We start from the raw sequence: 23,386 nt of genomic DNA on the forward strand, positions 1-23,386 counted from the left end.
CATCTGTCTGAAGTGATTTTCGCTGTTCACTCGAGGGTAAAAATAGCAAAGTATGTTGGAATAGATTATTTTCGCGAGAGTGGGAGTGAAAAATAAAGTGGAGAAAGTGAACGATCGAACAAGTCAACATACGAGATATTTCTAGCAGAAAATTGTTGTTAACATTTATGTGACCGGTATAAAAGATGTCTGAAACTAAAATAAAATATAATAGCGTGATATTTCCAAGCTTCTCGTCGTTTTAATCTTATCTAAGTTTATTAACTGTCGACATCGATCCAGTTTTTACAGTTTAATCAATACAGAAAACCACCGTTATATCGATTTTCGAAATAATACGCCGCTTATACCCCGAAGATACTACCCTGTATATCCATTTACCGTCATGGAGGCTCGTTTATCCGCGCCCTTACCGGAACGTGCTCGAGCCTGCCATAAGGGACAGGCGAGCTCGCGATGGATACTATCCTGCGTAAACACCATAGGCCTATCGCCACGTCGATGCACCGAATAGTGTGCTCGCACGAATGCAACGATTGGATGCACACGCGAGCTCGACCAACCACTCGCATGTCGAATCAGACCTGAGAGAAACCGATGCATCGGATTAGTCGCAAGGGTGGCAAGGGTGAGGGTTGCTTTGATGCTTCATTACGCGCTTTTCAATGATTTGTTATTTGATCTTTTTTGTAACTTAACATTTAATAATTTCGATGCGCCGTTATAAACAAAATTAAGTGTAACTTTATTTATTTACATATTACAATTCTTTCCTTCCTCCTTTTCTCTCCTGTTTTCTCTCCTTTTTTTTTTCTTCGTTTTACACATTATATATTTTCGTAACAGAGATCCCTTCCTTTTTTTCATCGTTATGTTTGCGCCGTTTGTGTTTTACGATCGTTGTTGCGCGATGAAATGTTATAAAACAAGAAATGGATTGCTGAGTTTACGGATAATTTCAAGTTCACCATGAGTCGACTGTTAAAGCGCCATTATGTTCCCTACGAGCCGCGCCAAAAACGTTGCTTGCTTTCATTGCACAGAGCGCATTGCACCCTTGATATACAAGGAAAGCACCCTCTGAATTATTGCCTCACGATCACCATCGAGAGACCTCGTCGGATCTGCCCCCTTTCCCCTCAGTCATGGTATCTACGTTTTTTAATCAACTGCGAAGCAAAAACCTCGTCCCTTCTCGCAAACAGCGCGTCGAAGCGCATAAATGCTCTGATGAAGGTGTATAAACCTTGCGCTTTTTTTCCCAAAATGTATATCGCAATTTCACCAAAACATAGAAAATATTTTCATTACTTTAATTTTAAAATCACCAGCTAAATATTATTATTATCAATATTATTATTAGTATATTTAAATTAATAAAATTTTTAATATTATTAGTATATATATATATATATATTTTTAACATATTTATATATATTTATTAATATATATTAATAATTATTATTCGGGCAAGTTAATATTAATTCTAGCAAGTTGTTTTTATTAAAACAATATAAATTTCAAAAGTAATAAATAATTTAAATTTCACAAAACATTGTAACGAGATGTTCACAAATCTGCCTATCATGTTCACGAATGATACTCCAAAAGAGAAAGTCACAATATGATGACGAAGGATCAGACGAATAAAAGAGGGACTCACGCTAGCGCGACGACGAGACAATTTACGTCCATTAGGAAATGTCGTGTTCTTTTAGCGGGATGAACGAAAAGCAGGGGAACGCCAGGGAATACGGCTAATACCCCCATGCAATCCACTATCTGCGATGTCTCGCCGACCACAATGTTATATGCGACGTAACTCCTTTTAAATTCACTGTTTGCGTTTCCGCGACATTCCCGATCGATTGTAAAACCCGCATTTTGCATTGACCGTGACCTCGGCAACTGTGAACATGGATTAAACAGGTCGAAACAGGCGAGTTATTCGGTTCTAACTACGCGAACGGCTCTAAATAGCGTTTTAACGTCTACACCGGGGGGGGGGGGGGGAGGACCATTAAAATATTCGCATAGAGAAACTAGTGATTTACTAGTGTCGAAAGGAGAAACTACAATTGTGAATAAACGCGATAAACGCAGGCATCGGAGACCAAGATTATCGTCGTGACATCGACACATCATATATTTCGTTCCTCATGCCGGATCAGATTAAGAGCGACGTTCACGCAAACGCTCTTTTTCCCTCTGTCATATCGCGTATCGCGTTGCACGAGGCAGATTTTTTTTGTCGATTGCGCTGTCATACGTCCGAAGCGCTCCGAACGCGACGCGATAGCGTATATATGAACTCACGTAAAAGATAACCGATTCCGGGACGACTAAGTTTTCTATATCCCGAGTTATGAAAAGTGATATCTTTGGGCAAAGTGATCAAATATGAAATACCATCGTTAAATTATTTTCTATTCGATGGTTCTTGATACACGCGATTCTTCTATGGAACTTGAAATTCAAGTACACAAGAGCAAAGCAAGAACCTCCGGTATATATTATATGGGTATGTCCTTTATGCGCTTCAATTTTCATAGCAGTCAACGGAATAGTCGGCAAGGAAATATCGACCACTCAGCGATTCAAGGATGCAGAAGCGAAACGCGTATTGTCCACTTCTAAGATTTATAGGCAAAGAGCATTAGTTTTATGGAGAGAGAGAGAGAGAGAGGGGGGGGGGTTTGTGGCAGAAACGGAGATTCGGACTATTTTTGTTTCAAGATTACGGAACGAGGGTTTTTAATTCGACATCGAAAGAGGGTTTTGAGGTTCGCTTCTACATTCAGCGATTGTTCTTGAATCAAATTGTGCAAGATAAGTAAGAAGGTATCGGTCGAACCACTCGTATCTTATCGCGCACAGTGTTACACGCAAATACGCAATACCGCGCTCGTATCGCAATGCAAGCAACGCGCTCATAAATACCAGGAGGCACTGATAAATCCGGAATATCGGGCGGTCTGATACGAGAACGCGCGGGTGAACTTGATGCTCGTGAGCGTTCCCGCGTTTCGACTTATAAATCCGACGTTCAATGTCGACTGGGAAACAACGGTATCTCGCCAGGGTACCGTGTCACTAAATCACGACCGTTCCTGCATTTCGCGTGTACCAAAAAAAAAAAAAAAAAAAAAAAAAAGAGGAAAACAGAAAAAATTGTGCAGCGCGGTTACAAATCGTAAGTGAGAGCCCGGCAGCATTCTGTCAGGGGTTATCGTCCGTAAACTGCGAGTTTAAAATCAAATACCAGGATTTTTTTTTTTTTTTTTTTCAAAAATCCGTCGTCAACATTTCGCCAAACCTCTGGAATTTTTTCTGCCAGACCGCGTGCTCCGGCGCTACGAGTTTGGCGTTATATTATAATCCCGAATTGATAAAATGGAGCTATCGATATTTGATACACCGGGAACTGTATAATTATATTATTCTCTCTCATTTCGGTTATATGTGTAATTACTATTGTATCAGATAATATGAAATTATTCACGTAACGAAATTCCATTTATCTTAATATTTCCATTGTCATCATCGTAGAAATCGCTGAGAAAAATCGTCCTCTCTAATTTTCATATCTCCATCAGCTCTTTCGGCTACGATTTCATCGCCTTATAACTTGGAAATTTACAACGGAGATTTAGCGAGCAGGTATAAAGAAACCGAATGTACCCCGAGGAACATGATCGATAACATATTTCTCTCAAGCGCCGCTTTGTATGCATGCGAACGCGTACAACTTGCCGAGAAAAAAATTACAATCGTAACCGTATGTTCGAATCTTTATGGGCTTGTGTACCCGTGCTTACGCCATTCTGAAGATAAAAGAAACTATCTATATATCTGAAGAGACTATTCGCGTCGTCGTAATCAAATTTCTATAAGCTGCAAAAGTTCATGAGTTATTAAAACAGTTTCATACAAAGAGAGGTTTCATATGTAAATAATCCAAATATATCTTCCAAAATTTTATTTATGAATTTCCGCAATGCAATTTTTTTATATAAATTAAGTGTCCAAAAATAAATAAAAATTGAATATTATAATATAGAAAAACACTCAATTAAATTATTAATCAACTTTGTATTATTTAATCGGAATTAAAAGTTGGCGTCAGTTTTTTATATAAAATTTTTTGTAGAAATAATGAAATGGTTTATTTATCGATATGAAGATATTTATAAATAATTATTCATGTTTCGATAATACTTGCCATAAGACTCATAATTGCAATATTGCATAATTGCAATACAATCCGCATTTTCATTACTTTTGGATATCCCGCTATTTATACATTTTTGCCATTTCAATATATTAAACTGTTATATAGAGCTTTGTTGATGAAATCCCCCGTTGAAGAATTTATGAGTCATAAAATAATTCTCACTTAACTCGCAGATACATATTTACTATCATGATATCGGGGGTGAGATGCTGCTCGGAAGCCTCATTCGAACAGGCGAGGACATCGAATTTGCATAATCCCGCATAAATGTATTCAAGCCTTTAAATTCTACTTTTGAATGCAAATTACCGTTCATTTCCTACGGCTTCAGCAACTTTTCAAAATAATGTACAATCGAGCATTTTGTTTCAAGTATTTGAGTTAAGTATACTTGCAATTTTTGCATTTTATTATACTAAAAAGGCTTGCGATAATACAATGAACCGCCTAATTAGTGTATTAATTAGTTGCGTCTCCTGAGACGGTCGTGAATCAGAGGACGCAACGATGAATTTCCTTTAAACCACTCCTTGAAGGAAGGAAGACGTTGTTCAATTAACAGCCTGTAATAGGAGTCGCATATTCTCCTGGGAGATGGAAATTATCACGATCGACACGTTCATCCCCAGGTGCAGCTGAGTGCAGCTGCGCGGAATTAATTGCGTTATGACTCACGAAACTACCCTGTTTCTTGTGAGATTTTCCTCGAGGAAAATCGGCTGCATCCACACAATGTAAACTAGCTCGGTATGAGTATGCACATCTTCTTGCGATCTTTTTGCGAAAACCTTCGATAAAACCTCTTTCTCTTGTCGCGGATATTTTAAATATTCAAAATGAGAAAACAACGTTGCAGATTTTATTTCTAAGAGAAGTAAACATTTCGAGAAGATAGATGTAATTTAAATTTGTAATTTTTTTCGAATAAAGAGGGACAAGAGATCTCTTCCAATTTTCGAAATATTATGTAATAAATAAATATGTGAAAAATAAATATTATGCGATAAACAAATGTTTCTTTTCCAAATAGTCTTTATCTCTTGTAGAGATCTGCAATCGAATTGTAAAACACCCTATACATGATATCCGCGAAATAATCACGCAGAATTGATTTGCGTGAAAGCCGCGGAGAGCCTCAGCTTTCTCGGCGCGGTCGCAGGTAACGTCGTGTTGAAGCAGTAGGAACGAGCGAAGGGTTGAGGAATGGTATGAAAGGGTGCAAGGAGCTCATTACGACGCGAGTAGACGCAACGGATGGCTTTTGTATCGCGGGGGCGCATCTCACTCTCGCCTTTCCATCCCTTTGTTTTCTCCATCTTGTCGCGAGTACGACGAAGAGAATTCGAACCGAACGAGGGAAACAGAAACAGAATACGTGTTGGTATACGAAGAAACGTAAAAAAACCTAGGGACTATTGTGCCTCAAATATAGAAAGAAAATAGGAAACAGCATCCCCGATATATCTCTGGCGGCAGTTTTTTCTCCTCAGGGAGGGATATTTTTAAACGAAAGAACAGCAAGACGAAACGCAATCAATCGTCTTCTCTCACCCAGGCCGCTTTATTTGCATTAAATTTATTGGTGTCCGTGTCTCTTGTAAGAAAATCGATGTCGCATTATATTACATTGTATCATTGTTACATCGAGAAATGAATAGCTTGATATATATATATATATAAATTAAATATGAAGATAAAAATAAAAAATAAAAATATATAAATTTCGCGCAAATAATCCGTATTTTGCAAACTCGTTTAAATCTCTACGAATTTCTCTCTACTTTTCGCATAAATCGCCTTAGCTCTCTCTAATTATTTTTCGCGGGGTATAGCAACTCGTATAGCAACATTTTACGCATGTCAAACTACGAAATGAATTGCATTAGCCAGCGGAAGAGATATCTGATCTCCGGCTGCGCGTCACGAGAAATACGTTGAGCTCGCTTCTCAGACGTCATCAGGGGATAGAGAACCAAGGGGATAATCATTTTTCTTGAGATGACTGGTGGATGCGGTACATTATCTGAGATCGGCCTGCGGAATACCGTGAGTTAAGTACACCGGGAGAACATGTTTTCCGGACGTTTACGGCCGCTACGTGCAGGGAATAAATTCCCCGTGCCGTTTTCCGTCAGCTCAAAGACTTTTACACGCTCGTCGCAAGGTGAGCTAACTGCATTTAACTGTGAATGCTAAATGTGCCAATCGCTTTGGAAATTTTAAATAATACATCGATAATATCGAAGTAATATCTCACATCCGTAAAAATGTTACGCTCCGGAATGGGAGAATAAAGCTTTGTAAATGTGACCGGAATGCATACGGTGCGATATCACGATCGAAAATAGTTGTAATATGCCGTTACACGGACGCGTTTAACACAGAAGTATAAAACGTGAAAGCCTCTCTGCGTGGAAGTACTTTGCCGAGCGGAATTATTAATAAATAACGAGAAATTCGTCGCTAAAGCGTCAACGAAGTATCGGAACGTATCGTTTTTATATGTAATGCAAATATTAATTACCATCTTGTTGATTACAGTCGAATCAAAGAGCCGCGCATGATACGCTCATAACACTACGGAATACAAATAATTTCGAATGAAATGTAAATAAAATACACGAATCCACGTGCGGTCTCTGAGTTCAATTTATTCTCTGTATGACGTGGAATACGATGAGAGAAAAACATGCTTTAACGCAAACGTAATATAGTAAATATATATGTATGGATTCCGCGATATTTTGCAGCCTAATAAATTCTGATTTGATCTCTTAGACAAAAAATCGCGTAGATTTGCGCGGAAAATTTTTCAATCATTTCAAAATCGTAAGATTCCCTCACGTAATATTTTTCCAAAATTTTTTTATCTTTTAAATTATCTAAAAAGATTTAATAATGTCATTTTGCATAAATATCTTCCATTTTTACTTATTTTAAGAATTATTTTCAAAGCATCAAAGCATTTTAATGATAAAATAAATCTCTTTATTTTATGTAAATAAACAAAATAAAATAAATAATTACATCATATAATTTTCAGAGATACATAATTTCTCTGATAATACGTAAAATATTTTATTTTTAAAATATCTTACTTATTTTTAATTCTAAATTTTTATTATATTAATAATTAGAAATATAAAAGAGAACAATAATATAAAAGAGAAAGAAATAAAGTTTGCTTTATTGTTAAAATATTATATGTATTTTGTGTACCTGTCTAATAGCTCTTTATGACAAACCATATGTCTAACAGTACATTCGTAATTATACAATATTATTCGCTGGAAAAAAATGCACGCGCAATATTTCGCACTCACGCGAGAGCAACATTGGGAATATTATTATCACACATGCGAATATATATATGCGTGCAAATGTTGGAAAAATAAAACTCCACCAGAACTCGAACATCACCGTCGCATCCAGGTCGTGTCCGAATTAATTCCCCGCGAGAGTTGTAATTTTCACGAGTGCTGGAGCGCGATCGTGTTATCGTGCACCCGCACCATCCGAAAAACAGACGGTACCTTAATCTAGAGCGGCGTAATAAATCTCCGCGGAGTGCGTCTCCACACGGCACAAAGAATCCCCGCTAATCCCGACGAATTAATGGTAATTTGCGCGCGATTAATTAGCACCGTCGCGGAGAGGATTAACAAGATCCTCGGCGATAAGTCGAGTCATTTGGCGTCGCGGCGCGTAATTGCCAAGTGTAAGGTGATCAAACCGATAACTTGAATTTATTCTTCGAAAGTTTGAAATTACAGATTAACTTCCATATCTTTAATTATTGATCTAAAGTAGAATATTACTTTCGAGCAATTTGTAATAAAATCAATTTATTATTAAATTGGAAATCTCGCGGAAAAAGCATTTGGAACGTATTAAAAGTTTGTGATGATATTGATTACTTAAAATCGACTAATATTAGAGACACGAAAAAATATATAAAATTATATAAAAATTGTATAAAAATTAAGATGTATAATTTTTTGTTATAAATATGTTTCTATTTTTAAAATAAAAAAAAAATAGTAAAAGCAAAAAAAGCAGCTACGGTTAAAGGTTTCGAAAGGGTCGAGGATAAAAATACTTTCCACTGACATTCGTAAAAAATTAAACGGAATATTGGTCACAATATATGTAGCACGGGGCGTGCGTTTGATAAAAAATTTAGCTGTACGCAAAATCGCGCGCGACATATGCAAGCTATTACACACTACAAATTGCAGAAAATTTCTGACTAATCTTACCAGACGACGTTACTCGACATAATTATCAATTATTAATGTCCGTTAGCAACGGAACAGCTGTCCTTTATCGCGGCTCATTTGCCAAATTGGCCCTTCCCGGAGGCCCGAGAGGAGGGAAAGTCAGCATTTAAAGAGAGAAGAGGATTATACTCCGCGGCTGAAATTAAAACGCGAATGTATAATAGCCACGTAACTTGCTCCGTCGCGTTATTAATTCCTTCCACGCAATGAATAATTTGACGAAGCTTAAAAATATTTTCACCGGCACTTTCGTGTGCGTTTATTATTTCGATAGTATATTCGCGTATTGGGCAAAAATATACCTGGCGATCGTTTGCATTAATAGAGATTCAAGAGGCAGCGTTTTATCGTAATTTTATCGTAATTATTAGGATGTACAATATGCTTAATATTGCTGTTATACGATATGTTACATTACAGTAACAGAAATGTCGCTGTCCGTAACCATAGGCGCACCATTATTTATTATACAAGCGACATTTCGCGCAATTCAAGTTAAACATAAATGTTATTTAATCGACAATTCCCTCTCTCCTTCTCTCTGACAATCGCAATCAACGTGTAAAGATTCACACGATAGCGTGAAAATGAAAGAGCTCGTCGAAAAGTCACAGAACGACCTTTAATTCGCTTTGTCCACCGCTTTATGGTGAACCAATCTCGATTACAGCAAACAATATGCATAACGTAATTATGTAATATCCAAATAATCGCGGCTAAATACGATCCAACGATGATGCGAAATCTTTTCTTGATTGCACAATTTTGCTGTTTTTTTATTTTACCGTGAAAAATATATTCCGGTTAGATATATTTATGCGATACTTTCTCAGCGTAGCATAAATTCAACTGTCCTAATTTAAAATTTATCGATATTACGCTGTAACAAATTTTGTAAACTTTAGATAGCCAAAGTTTAGAAAATATTTAAACTTGGGAGCAAACTATCTGACGATTTCAAGTTTCTGGATCGTCCCTGAGCAAATGAAACTCTCTCTCTCGGCTCGTTACTTCCCAATCACGATAATTACTCTAATACGTGTTAATAGGGCAGGTACACCAGGTGCCCTTTATCACGTGCCATTTTCCAAATTATCTGATGGGGGCTACGACCGACTCTGAAAGTGCTTTTATCACCAAGGGAGCGTTTACCCCCTTCGACGCCGAGCTCGCTGGACGAGCGTTTACGCGTTCTCGCCGCGAGAAAAACCGTCGAGGGGCGCATCGCGTCGCGTCGCGGAGGAGAGTTAATTATATATTTGTTCTACCTATCTTGAGCAAGCCAGACACGGGGCTATTATTCCCTTCCTCCCTCCCCTCCTCCCACCGTCCCTAAAATGGTCGACTCGGAAGTCGAAGGTAAGCAGCATTGGTTGCGCTCTCGCGGGCACGCTCCTCTGTGATTTGAATTGAAACGGCGCCGCCGTCCGCATCGCGAATCGAATTCGCAACGCGATACTACGATAATTTGCGATCCTTAAACCGTCAAGCGACCGTCCACTCGGACGTGCACGCGCACGCGCACGAGACAATGAGAATAATTATAGAATAACTGTTCCACAACTATAAAAAAAAAAAAAAAAAAAAAAAGAACTAAACGGAGTATATTTTGTTTCTTCCTCTTCTTGTTTTCTTTTTTCTTTTTTTGACAAATCATTTGCGACGAGAACGGCGCACGACGCTAGTTTTCATTCGCCCGGCGACAATTATCAACGCGCTTAATTGCGAATACAGCGGCAGGTGTTTTTTATCCCAGCTCATTTTCCAAATTGTCCGAAGAACCGCGCGAGGGTAAGTTCGGATAATGCCAGTAAGGCCGGTGCATTAAGGACGTAGGATAAACTCGCGGCGAACAAGAGCGGGCGAAAGTGCTTCGTTAACGGCGGGAGGCAACTCACTTTAATTTCCACCGCTTTCCACGGCCCACCTGCTATTTGATTGAAATATGAATCCCTAAAGGAAGGTATCGATCATTCCGCGCGACGTAAACGGCGGAATTTATTTCGGACGTGTAGTTGGAAAGATAATACTCGGCTATTTGTTTCAATAGTTTTAGAATAGTATGACACGTATGACAGTTTTGCGCGATGAAACAAAGAACACTCGGCAATAGGATATCCTGATATATAACGAACAAATTTCCCAGCGACAGAAAAAAAGCTAATGCGGAAAGCTAAAAAAGGCCACATTAGAGCGATATGACGTCGCTGTCAAGGCGAGGATGAGCGATGGCGGGTCTCAATCACGTTAAAACGTTGCCGGAGACAGCTCGTGTCCATAACGGGCACAAGCTATCGAATTTTGTGATTATGCTCAAGTTGGAATTTGCTTTTGAGTATAAAATATCATATTTATATCTCCAATATCCAAATGTAATCACATCTTGATAATTGCATGCTTTACTAACAATAATAACTAAACAGAAATAACTCAAAGAACATACAAGAGAGTATTTGTCATCCCGTAAATATTTTCATCGCGAGCTCGTGAAATTAATTTCACCACGTAAGAGTTAGCGGTATAAATGAAGACGTCGTGAAATCACTTCAATATCTTTCCACGTTATTACACGGTAATTCCGGCCAAAATCATTTTCGAGAATGCCATTCGATTATCTCGAGGAGACGGCATAAAGCTGCCCGTTGCAGGGAGAATTGCCCGCGTTTTCCAACATTCTTGGAGAAGTTCCCGGTGCGCGAGACGCAATTGGTTCCTCGACTTCGTGGAACGAGAGGACGGAATGACCCTGCACGTTGTTACTTTATGACACGAACACGCGAATACGGAGGAACACGGACGATCGGAATGATCTTTGGGAGCGGTTGTAGAAGCCACGAAAGGAGCGGCTCGATGCATAACGATGGTAGTACGAGGGCACATAATGAGCGCTTTATAAAAATAAATTGGCGATCGGGAACTCTCATGGGGTAGCGCCAGTCATAAAACACTACGCGTAACTTCGCGAATCTCTTACGAGGAAATTTTCCTCGCGAAGCCTGGAAGTCTCGGGAATACAATCATCTCTCTATGATCTTCGTTTTTCAAGTAGCGAGTAATTTATATATATATATATATATATACAAATTGATTTTTGCAGAAATTTTTCCTCCGGAACAACTATGTCAGCGAAAATACTTGCGAAGTACTTGCTGAAGGAAATGATTGCAATCTCGAAATTTACTCGTCGCGCTCAATTTTTGTTTCCCCAGTCGATTCTTCGGTACCGGGTCGAGACTTATCTTGTTTGTTCGAGGTTTGTTGCTGGGGTTGCTATTTATTATGTCGGACGAAAAGCTGCACGGTAAACTTGCGAGAGAGACGAAATACTCGGGGCTGCTTCGCGGAGTGGCATTAGACGCTTGCGAGGCGGTAATTGGCTGTGTTACGACTGCGCTTCCGTCGTCGACATAACGCGAGAGATGTTACGTCCGGAATGGAATGATTTATGAGCATCATATCGGAGCGAAGTAAATTACGAACGTCGGATTGATATCGCAATAATTCAAGAAATATCACGATGTCGCGTAGGTTTCGAGCCTTGCATGGTGAGACTTCATGATATCAAGCACACGTTCAACGATACACTGTATAGCATTGCTAATGACATTTGAATGATTCATTGATATCTATACATTTTAGAATCAGCAATAAATTCTCTAATATTTATAAACTAGTTGTAAGAAGTTACATAGGTACGCTGTATAATTATGAATAATTCCCCAAAACAATTTAAAATTACATCTAAAAATATTTTTATCTTGTACTTAAAGGTGCGCAATCAGGCTATAACATTTTATAGCAACGTTCTATTCTTAGATAGATAAGCGTATATACGTGCAAATATATATGATGTTCCAGAATCGCCAGCGCATCATCCATGGGTTGGTCTACGAATCTGTGAGCAATTTTTTATTAAAAAATTTCAACTTTCAAATCGTAAAGTAAATTGAGCACGTGAATAGCCATTATTCGATTGAAGTCCGTCGGTAAAAGGAACGGGCGTTACCTCCGGGATACAGTATATATGTACAAAGTTAGATTAGCCATTCTTACATGGAGACCTGCTTTACCTATGTATCGACTTTTCTTATTTTCGCATTTAGCATGCGCCCGCTGTTCCGTCGAGTGTCCCGGGCTCTTTCTCCTGCTTTCCTCCGCTTTTCCTCCGACGGCATACTCGACCCTAAACGTTCGTCCGTCACGTATTCTTGCTATGCAAAGTCTTCTTAGCGAAAGCTGCACGGACGTGCGCAAAAAGATTCCTCGCACGTTAGGAAAGAAGAAGAGTCTACTGTACCGAAACTGCGAAGAAATCCATTGTTCCCTTGATTAATATGGCTGCTCTCTAATAAAAAATTCCTATTATAATTACGCAAATTTAGTAAAATGTCAATGACTTTGATTATATTTTACGGACACACGCAAATCCACATAAATTAAAATAAATCTCAACTTTTTATCTCAGCTTTTCTTCTTTTTTGTCATTAATAATACAACTATATTAAATCAGTGATAATTGTGTACCTAATCGCCACTTACTTTTTTGGCTTGTATTTCGAGCTTAGCCACTCGCTCGTCTGTGCGATTTGTCTTGGATTGTCGGAGCACGGTCGCAATTAGCGATTCGTGCGACGCGAATTTTCGCCTAATCGTCCTAATTCCGCGGTGTGTCATATAAATGTATTCCGTCACGCGAGCGAGCCGCAAATCGCGCGTCCGCGCGTGGCGCATTATCCAATTACTTGCGCAAACGAAGTTTGTGCCGGGTGATTTACGTCGTGTTATTACGACGCGCGTCCTTTGAACTCTTCGAGAAAAGGGTCCGCGACGGAGATTAGATTTTTGCTTTGTCACCGTCCCGCACGATACGTCAGCGTGACAGCCGGCCGTTTTGCGTGTCGGGCGAGTGGATGGCCTTTACATAACGGAAACAAAATGATGATTTGTTTTCAGACTTTGCAAGTCAAAAGTTTCTCACGGAAATGGAAATTATATAGAAATAATTATTTTAATTAACATTTTTTAGCTATGATGCGATGTAACTTTATGTTTTGAAACATAAATAATACAATTTTTCACACTTCTTAGATGCTGATTTCGAGATATCGTAATCTCACTTTAAATTCTGAAGCGACGGCCTGATAGTCGTGTATAAACCGGGAATATATACATATAAATCTAGGAGAACATTAATCCTTCACCGAGACACATTGTCTCCCCGAAGTCCCGAAAGCGTAGAAGACAGATCGTCGAAGAAAATCGCGAGGAAGTCACGCGGCGAGACTCGCGAAGCAAACTGCAAACGGTGCAACGCACACGACAACGGGTCTCAAGTCGTTATTCAGCGCTTATCGAACACCGGCCATTACTCGCAAGCTCCCGATTTTCCGCGCAAGAGTCGCGCCAATGTCGTAAAACATTCCCGTAACTTACGCAGTTAGGGACAAACCGATAGCGAGGCCGAACGTGGATGGCGAACTCCGAGTAAGAACAAATAGGCACGAAAGAACGCGACCGTTTCGGTATTTACGCGACATTAAGCCGAACGCGTGATACGAAATTAAAAAGCGGTCCAGGAGTTTTTCTATTGTGTCGCGCGAATGATTCGAGAATGCTTTAGTGGAGAACGCGGGATTCTTGGCGAATTCCGAAATTTCAAGTTCACTCCCAAAAAATATACAATGCGATCGTTCGCAAGCTAGGCAAGTGTCAAGTTGGAAAGTTTATTTCACGCAACGATTGATTAACGATTGACTAACGAGAAGATGGCACGAATTGGAAAATCAGTTTTGAATTTATATAAAATTCTACAAGTAGCTCAAGAATGTTCTTATTAATTAGATAAAACAGTATGAATGCGTACCGCTTCGTTTTTCTATAAAAAATAATACTTATTCAAATCATGAGAATAAATGTGATGAAAAAAAAATCAGCGGAAAGAAAAATTTCGTACTCTATTATTGCAATCGCAATAGAATTTTGAAATTGAATACAGAACATACAGTCTTCCAAAGGTTTTGAATTTTATTAATTTTTTCTAGAAAAACGGAGGCTATACTCATATTGTACTCATATTGTTTTAACTGATTAATGAAGATACTTTGAATTATTTGTAGAAATTTTTTGAGTTCAAAACTAATTTTTTAATTCCAATGCCAATTTTTTATAAGAAAGTTAATAATTTATGAACGTTTCGTTATCGAGTAAGTTTATTTTGTATCAGAAAAGAAATAAAACGCACATTGTTTTGTATCGTTGTAAATGATGCAAGATTATTTTTATACAGTAGACGTGGGTATAAAGTAAACTAACTGACGGTATAAAATTTTCACGACCACGACGGATTTTTCCGGTCAGCCGTAAAATAACCTTTCAGAAACGCGTCCTTTGGGTTTTGATTACTTTTACGTGTAACGCAAACGGACAAAATGCATTTGACCGATACAATACCAGGACTTTGGATGTAATTTGCTTGTTGCGCCGACAAGCTGAGAAATGCGAACGCATAGAACAGTAATTAACGATCAATTGTTTTTTCCATCCATATGTTTCGCGATCTGCCTATGGCTACACTCTAATGAGAATAAAGTAATTTCTCGCGTTATTTAAAAACAGTTGATATCGCATTCGTGACCATTATCGCGATGTGATAACGTGCAGTCTCTCCTCAAACGAACGTCCGATATTATTTTTCACGCGAGCTACGCATGCATCTGTTATTTATTTAAAAAAGAGAATATGTATCGATTGATATATTTATTGAATAAATACTCAAAGATGTTCGACGATATGGCAAAAGACCATCCCGTGTATATTCTAAATAAAATTCGAATAGAATTTCAATTTTGCGCGTCATTTGAAAAATATTTGCGGAACACTGCGCTCGCGAAAAGCGCCGGTGTATATTTGACGCCGCCTATATATTCGTTCATCGCGGCAATTTATCATAGCAAGATGCGCCTAAAATGTTTATAATTGTAACAGGGCGATGCATCAAGCGCACTCGTGGCGTTTCGACCGGTCGCGTTTGACGGAGCGCCGCAAATCCACCGGTATATCGCCGCCGGTAAACGTAAAAATATTTCATTTCGCCTGTGCGCCCGCCCTCTCGCAAACTCGCCCCCTCGACAGGCTGTAAACGCAAATGGCCGCGTGCGTAATATACGCGATCGTATAAACAAACGCTTGCGTGCATAAAAGCGCGTGTCATGTGCAACGATGATCACGAGAGTCCGTCGATTGTATTTTTAATGCGACCCCGCGCTTCGACACCCAGCCGATACTTCGAGGGGTACCCCGGGGTAATCTGTAACTACCGCTGTATTTTTGCGCCAATGCGGAAGGGATACTCGCGGTAACGGAAGGGACGCACCCCATTCGAAAGGCAGAAAGAGAGAGAGAGAGAGAGAGAGAGAGAGAGAGAGAGAGAGAGAGAGAGAGGGAGGAAGCAGGGAGAGAGGGAGGGAAGGAGGAAGGGAGGGAAAAGGAGAGAAATAAAGAGAAAGAGAGCGAGAACCCTGCGGGCCCTTCAAGCCTCCGAGCTCGATATTGGCGCATCAGGCACGTTTTTCACGGTTAGCTACCCCTTGCACATCGATCGATGCGAAGGAAACTCGGATCGCTGCATTTATTTCCGCAATAATTACGGCGTCTGTCTGCATGATTCGTGAATGCGTCGTGCAAGCAAGCCGATGAAACAGAAGATGACAATGTACTTTCATCCGATCAAAAAGTCTATTTTAAAATAATGTCTTCGCGCGTTGAAATTAAATAAAAATAAAAGTTATCTATATAGTATCCCTAAAATATCGGAAAATATATAACATTTTGTTAAATAAAAAGTAAAAGAAAATATCAATACTTTTGTTCAGTTTCAAGTCAAATCTCTCAATATCTTCTTTAATATAAATCATAAAGTATATGTATGTGTAATTAAAATGTTATTCACGTAAAACTTATATTTAAATATTAGTGAAATTTTAATTAAATTAATAAAATGAAAGCAAAGAAAATCATAAGATATCTTTCGATTTGAATAGTAATACATACTACATTTCTACTTGTTTGATTGCGACTGTCTCTGAATTTTTCAATTACCTCGAGCGAAAAAAAAATTATCTACCTAAAGCCGTTTGTCTCCGAAGCTTTATCTTCAATTCCGGAAACTTCTGAAACAAGAGGTGTATTTCAACGTAATAGCGTACGTATAATCGAAGATACTCTCGAGACGCGAAACTTTTATCCGAAACCGTATTTAACGAAAGGTTTCGTTAAGGTAGCGGTTTCTCTCGAAAATCGAGATCGTGCACGTACGACATAAACGTCTCTTGCAGCGTACAACGAGGGACTGAAATTACCGTGTTTCCACTATCGTCGGTCCGCCTTTCTCCTATCCATGCACACAGTGTCACGGACGAACATAAGGTAAAAGCCGGCTCTAGCGTCGATTCTCGATCGCGTCGCGGCGCCGTTTTTCGATGTCGAGAAAGAGCGCGATTCGCGAAACGCCGCCGTTCTATTTTTCGATCGACGACGGTACGGGAGTCGTAAAAGGAAGCGCAAACGTCGTAAACGAACGCGCACGTCTTGGCACATCCGTTAGATTTGTAAGCAGAGAAGGCATAAAACCGTTGGCGGAGACGTGACCTCGTTTTGCAATGGAGCGATCTATCGGATCATCGATCACCGAATGGTGCATCCCATTTATGTGCTAGATCTGCCTTTGAATCGTGACGCCAGTAACTTCCACTCTCTCACATGACATCCCGTCCAATCGGTTATTAGACTTATCTCGCGCAGTCTTCAAAACAGTTTGGTGACTCCTAAGTTTTACAGATGCGACATCCGCGAGAATCCGTGATCGATCGGGCCGTAATCGTTCGCCGTGAAATTTTAGACGACACAAAACTTCCGTAGTTGTGGGACTTGACAGAAATTCTCCGGCGAAATGCGCTTCCGCGGGATGTCTCGCAGGTTTTTCGATAAAGTTCAAAGGTTGCATCAATGCACCGCGACTTTTATGGATGAGATCGTAGTATGCACGATCGTACATCCTGAAATGTTTGAAAACTTGCAAAGTTATCAGGGCTTTATAGAAATTTTCTCACAAAGTACTTTCAGAGAGTCGAGATGATGAAATCATAATAAAGAGGTCTATCTCTAGTATCTTTCTTTAGCAACCAATAATTCGCGCAATTTTACAAAAATACAGCGTGAGTAGATCCGCGATATTAGACCATAAATTACCAGGAAAAAAATCCAGAACGCGTAACGTCTCGTTCATGATGACTGGGATTAAAGAGATGATAATAACGCTGCCGTCGGATAGCCTCGGTCGCGAGATTCACTATCGATTTCGAGAGATCGCGGATCAGCAAGTCGACTCTCGTGGAATGCGCATCATCCTACCACGGGGTACGGGGCACTGCATCGCGCGAGGATGGAACGAACGGGGAGAACGGTCGCGCAAATGAAATTCCGCGCTCGCGATTTTCATTTCTCTCTCTCTTTCTCTCTCTCGCTCTCTCTCTCTCTCTCTCTTTCCCCGATCTTTCCCTCTTTTTTTTTTGCTAGCTTCTTTTATTTCGCTCCGTCGACAGAACACGTCCGCGGTAGCGGAGGGCATTTCCGGTCGGCGAGGCCCGGCCGACATTGCGTCGGCGAATATTTAAGCGAGAGGAAAACTAACTCTCTCTCTGTATCCAGTCCTCCCCCCTTTTCTCCCTCGTCGAGGGAGGAACGCGGGGATGGCAGTGCGGTTTGTTTGCGGAAAAAAGTCACTCCGTCGGGAGAGCCGCAGCTGCGCGCATCACATTGTTTGCGCGGAGGAGGGCCAGAGAGCAGGATGCCGCGAGGGGTGAAGAAGGTGATGGGATACGCGTAGGGGAAGAGCAAAAAGCGCCCAGCACACACGCGTCGAACTTCGGCAAACATCTAGCGGACAGCCGCCGATCTTTCCCTCCCCTCCTCCCTCTACCCCTCCACCATCGTTCTCTCTTGATAGCGCTGGAAAAAGTTCCCGTCACGTTATGAAAATGTTCACCCTGACCTACCCCTTTCTCCTTATAATAACCTTCTCGCTTATCGGTCGCGGCCGGATAGCGAGCGTTTGCACGCGTGCATTTGAGCGCTAAATCTGCGATCGTAACGCACATTTCGCGAGATAAAATCTTTATTCTGTCGAGATTTTTTTCCGTATAACCTATGATTCGCGCGCGCGTAATGTACGTGTCAGAATGAAATCCTACGTCGCGTTAGCCTCAAAGGATCTGGACCCGACCTTTAAATCCGCAAAATTACAATCCGCAGAGTCCGTTGCCCCACCGTTACCTACACCTCCGCAAGGGCCTTTGGCACTGCGAGCTCTTTGGCGGATTTTTGCCGGTGCAAATTCTCAATAGACACACTTCCACGTTATTATTCCCCCCGAACTAGTTTATTCGTACGAAACCGTGCAAATATTCCGCCGCCATTCTCCACGAGCGTTGGCGTCGGTGTTTGCAGAATTCCGTACGAGTAAAATAGTACAAAGCTGACTCGCAATTGCACGGTGCGTATACAACGGAGCGCGTACCGAGCGGAAGTCAGAAAGGGAAAACTAAATAGACGCGGCCGATGGAAAACACGCGCGGCGTTATTATATTGACCGTCCAGGTCGCGATACGCGACTGCAATGCAATGGATACCGCGCTTTCTCCCTTTGATTAATTTTGGTAATTAATGACATTTACCCGGATCGAGTTAACTTTGTGCCCCTGTATAAACGCGAATTTGTGGTGATAATAATTTGCAACAACATCTGATTCTCTCCCCTCCCTCCCTCTCCCTCTCCCCCTCCTCCGCAATAGTTTATTACTGAAAGTACACATATATGATATTGACAACATAAATTTAGTTTAACCAGGAAGCGCAAACATAAACTGTGTGTGAGAAACATAAGAAATGTAATCATCGAAAGCAACTTGATATGATTGATTATATAATATTCTTTCATTCTCCATCATATTTTTATTAAATTTTTAACAATTTTTAATTCTTATTAGAAAAAAATGTATATATACCATGCTATTGTTTCGCCATGTCGAGGCCTCTATATTTCAAATTAATATACTAATTGTCTCTCCTTCTCACTGCAAATTAATTAAAGTGTCAAAGTTAATTATTTTTTTTTTTTACAGGAGACAGCCAACCGCTCGCAGAAACTAAAATTAACTACGATTTAATTTTTCCATCCTTTTCTATCTTTGCGTCTAGAAGGAAAGATCGCAATTAATCTCAAATAATGTTCATGGGAATGTTTCGTTGATTCCATATAATTTTCCCTTTCTCCGACTGCTTTTCCCATGCACCACGTCCCATGACCTCGCGCACAATTCCCGCCTTTCCCTCGCGATAATTCGCGAGCGGAGAATCGTAAAATTCGGTCGCCGATGCATCTCGCATCTCAAGTGAATCGCCCGCCGTTCGTTCGATTCCACTCGCGGAGATACCCCGATAATATTCCGTGACTTCCCGACCGTGGCCCGCTTTCTCCGGTAAACTCACCGGGTGGACTCTACCACCCCCCCCCCCCCCGTGACAGTCGGGAATCGTATAATCCGCTGGAATACCTAATGCATCGTCAGTTGCGGCACGATTCAAACGCTCCCCCGAATCCGCCGGCGTGGCACGACAACGCGGCTCCGCGTACAGTGCCTCGTAAATACGTCTCGTAAGAGCAACGTTACACGGTCGCGCGCTACGAATTGGGACAGCAGCTGCTGTTGCCAGCTTTAAAACTTCAACGTTGGGATGGCGCACCAGGTCGGCCCTCGTCGCGGACACTCTCGAAATTACCGCAGGCTAATACTCGTGCGGAGTAGAAAACGCGGTACGTGCCGCACACGAGAGCGACAGCGATAGAAGGTACACCGGGGAGAAGCAGCAACTGCGGCGAATTGCAACTATTACCGTATTTTTCGCGTCATTAAATGTTAAGCGATGCTTTGTAAAAGTTTATGAACAGTAGAGCAACACAATCATTTTATTAAAAAGGATTTTCATGAAAAGTTCAAGATGAATGATTAATAGCCTGGTGTAAAGTCTGGTTAATGTGAAAAGGTAACTTTAATGTAAAATTAGTTAAATTAATATAGATTCTAGAAGTAAATTTAAATTATTGTCAACAGAGGAAAAGGCATTCGTTTTAAATATACAGCAAAAGCGGACATCGGAGGAACGATTTGTTATTCCTCCTATGACTTTTTCAGATGCCTGCTCGTGAAAGCCTCGCCGTTGTCGCAATTGTTATCAATACTTTAGCCAAGCGTGTATGTCATACATGTCACATTGTAAAAATGCTTTAATTTCAAGCGAAAACATATGCTCTGACGTCCTTACCCCTGTTTTTTCAAGCATTTGCCGTTCCTTGTTTTGCAACCGTTTCTCGATAGTCTGCAAAAGGCATAGCGACGTGAGTAATTATAGCAGTGTCTCCGATTCCGAAAATCAGAGGGCTCGTAATAGGAAATAATTTCGTAGCTGGAAGTAAATTGAAGCAAATTGTTGAAGGCAATTACAGAAGGACTCGTCAAAAATAGCCCGTGATTCGTCCAGTTGTTATCCGCGATAAATCCATCAACGCGTTTCCCAGACCAGGAATCAAATCCGAATAGAGCGATGTGACTCGACATTGATTTCATTAAGTATTGATTTTCCGGAGGGTGTGGATTCCGGGCCGAATATATGAATGCTGATGGCGAAATACGTAGCTCGCTTCTATCCTATTGTGCCACAGACTTCGTGCATAATGTACCGTCTACCTTGAACCTGTTTGCACCTACTTATCGGTGTCTTATCTTTGTCGAGCTTGAATGTTACGGACGGAAATACGTTATAGTTGGTTTACCAGCCCGCTATATTAAATATTTTTATCGCGGTGACGTAAACAGGAATATTTTTATACTTCATAGACAACGACGAATTTTTGAAGTCTATAAACAGTGCTTATACGCTGGTACTTTAATGAACTTAGAACTTAAAAGGATTAAATTTTAATCTATTCAAATACGATAACAAAAGCTGTATCATAAATATTCATTAAATTTAATGGGGTTTCGTAACAAAATAAGATAACGTAACGTGGAGAGATTTCCGTACGAAAGAGCCAGACGGTAACGCACGCGTCGGAACTGCGTCGAAACATAAATTTCCTCCATCACCGGCGGACAAACGGTTCGTTTCAATCGTCAGCCCCGGCATTTCGCAATATTTTTATGGCCGTGTCCGCGCGTTCGTCACTCCCACGTCGAATGGTTATATCTCGGAACAACACGGGCCATTAATTGAAAAAATTCCGGCCGACCGATGCGGAGCAGCAGCGCCGCGGATCGGCGAACGCTCGTTTGTGCATTGTGCGCCGCCGGCGAAAAGGAGAAAATAAAGCCTCTCTTCCAGGAGCTCGATTCAAATTAAACTCACTTGGAGGTTAATGCGGTATGAAATGAAAATTGTAAATCGCGCGGCCGCGGCAATGAAAAAGTTTCGCGCGCTCGACCGCGCGTCGATGAGGTTCGTTCGCGAGCGCGAGCGAACGATATTTCTCCCTCATTCTCACGCAAACACCCGGTAGCTGTGTACACCGAGTTGCTTTTCCTCCGTTCTTTTTTTTTTTTTCTTTTCATGAAAGCGTCAAACGAGCGCAATTTCATCGTGGGATATTTATCGACGTTGACAGTTCCGCGCTATATCCCTTCGTTACTGTTCCCTTCGCGTTTTGCTACAAATTTTTCATTCAAATGATGCTGAAATTCATTCTCTGTAATACGCGAAGAACATCGTTTATACGAGATCCAGAAAATTTCTCACATATGTCCCTACGTTAAATGTGGCGTCCATTTCTTGGAATTAAATTAATTTTAAAAATTAAAAAATCGTTATTTCGAAACGTTAAAACGAAAATTAATCGGCCTAAGTTTCGTTTGCGATAATTTAATTCATGATTAACATAAATAAAAAATATTATTAAATACTAAAGAAGGCAATTCTCGGCAAACTTGATCTTAGGAGTCCGATAATTTCCCTTTTATGGACTTTATACAGCTCAAAATTAATTTTTAATAGAGCGATAATCAAAATTTGAAAATCGATTAATCCCCTCCTTTTCTTCTCCTTGTGGTATTAAGCAGCACTTCTCGATATATAAAGTTCAACGATAAAAGCCGCAATCAGATCGGCGGATCTTAGGACGATCGGCGCACGTGCGTGACGAGCTGGAGAGAGAGAGAGAGAGAGAGAGAGAGAGAGAGAGAGAGAGAGAGAGAGAGATTGTCGAAAGGGACGATTCATTCGCCCCGGCCCTTTCTCCTCGACCCCCTTTCTTTCACGTTCCACCGCCTCGTCTCACCGCCCTTTGAGCCACGTTACGAAATCACGTCGAATCTGGAACGAGACGCGCTGTCATCCTACTCCTACCTTCTTGCCACGCGCGCACTTTCACGAAAGCTTTTGGCAGCTGACGGCCCGCGGACTTGACAGCCACGGCTAAATTTGGAGGGCCGAAAAGGTGATGTATAAGCTCTTCGCTGTCGCGCACGTGTTTTGCCTGCGAACATCGTGCGCGTAAGAGATGCAGCCGCTGGATATATATAAATATATACACGACTTCCACGGTAAAAAGGGAGAGCAGCGGACCGAGGAGGAGTGAATCATCTCTTTGCGCGCGCCGATGCTCATTCATGATTTTTTTTTTCTCCTTCCGCGTTCGTAAACCGATAACCGTGGAAAATATCCGTGCTGTTATCATAATGGCACTCTACGACATATAATGGCACAGATATAGCAACGAAGAAATCGAGCGTCGATCGATTTTATGGGCGAGATAGGAAGCACAACG

The 23,386-nt window shown here is 40.7% G+C and overlaps 1 protein-coding gene across 4 annotated transcripts in view; it reads right to left on the reverse strand.

The window, feature by feature from the left end:
* Trim9 (E3 ubiquitin-protein ligase Trim9) overlaps positions 1-23,386 on the reverse strand; it is an 87,925-nt gene that overhangs the window by 25,703 nt on the left and 38,836 nt on the right. For 2 of the 4 annotated variants that reach the window (XM_089081976.1, XM_089081975.1), the window contains exon 3: positions 20,893-20,946. The exons of the other annotated variants lie outside the window; for them this stretch is intronic. In XM_089081976.1, the coding sequence (XP_088938102.1) occupies positions 20,893-20,946 (54 nt within the window). The remainder of the gene's footprint in view (positions 1-20,892; positions 20,947-23,386) is intronic. 4 annotated transcript variants of the gene reach the window in all.

This window comes from Pogonomyrmex barbatus, unplaced genomic scaffold (genome assembly GCF_055798465.1).
Source record: "Pogonomyrmex barbatus isolate J1 unplaced genomic scaffold, ASM5579846v1 scaffold5, whole genome shotgun sequence".
NCBI classification, from domain to species: Eukaryota; Metazoa; Arthropoda; class Insecta; order Hymenoptera; family Formicidae; genus Pogonomyrmex; species Pogonomyrmex barbatus.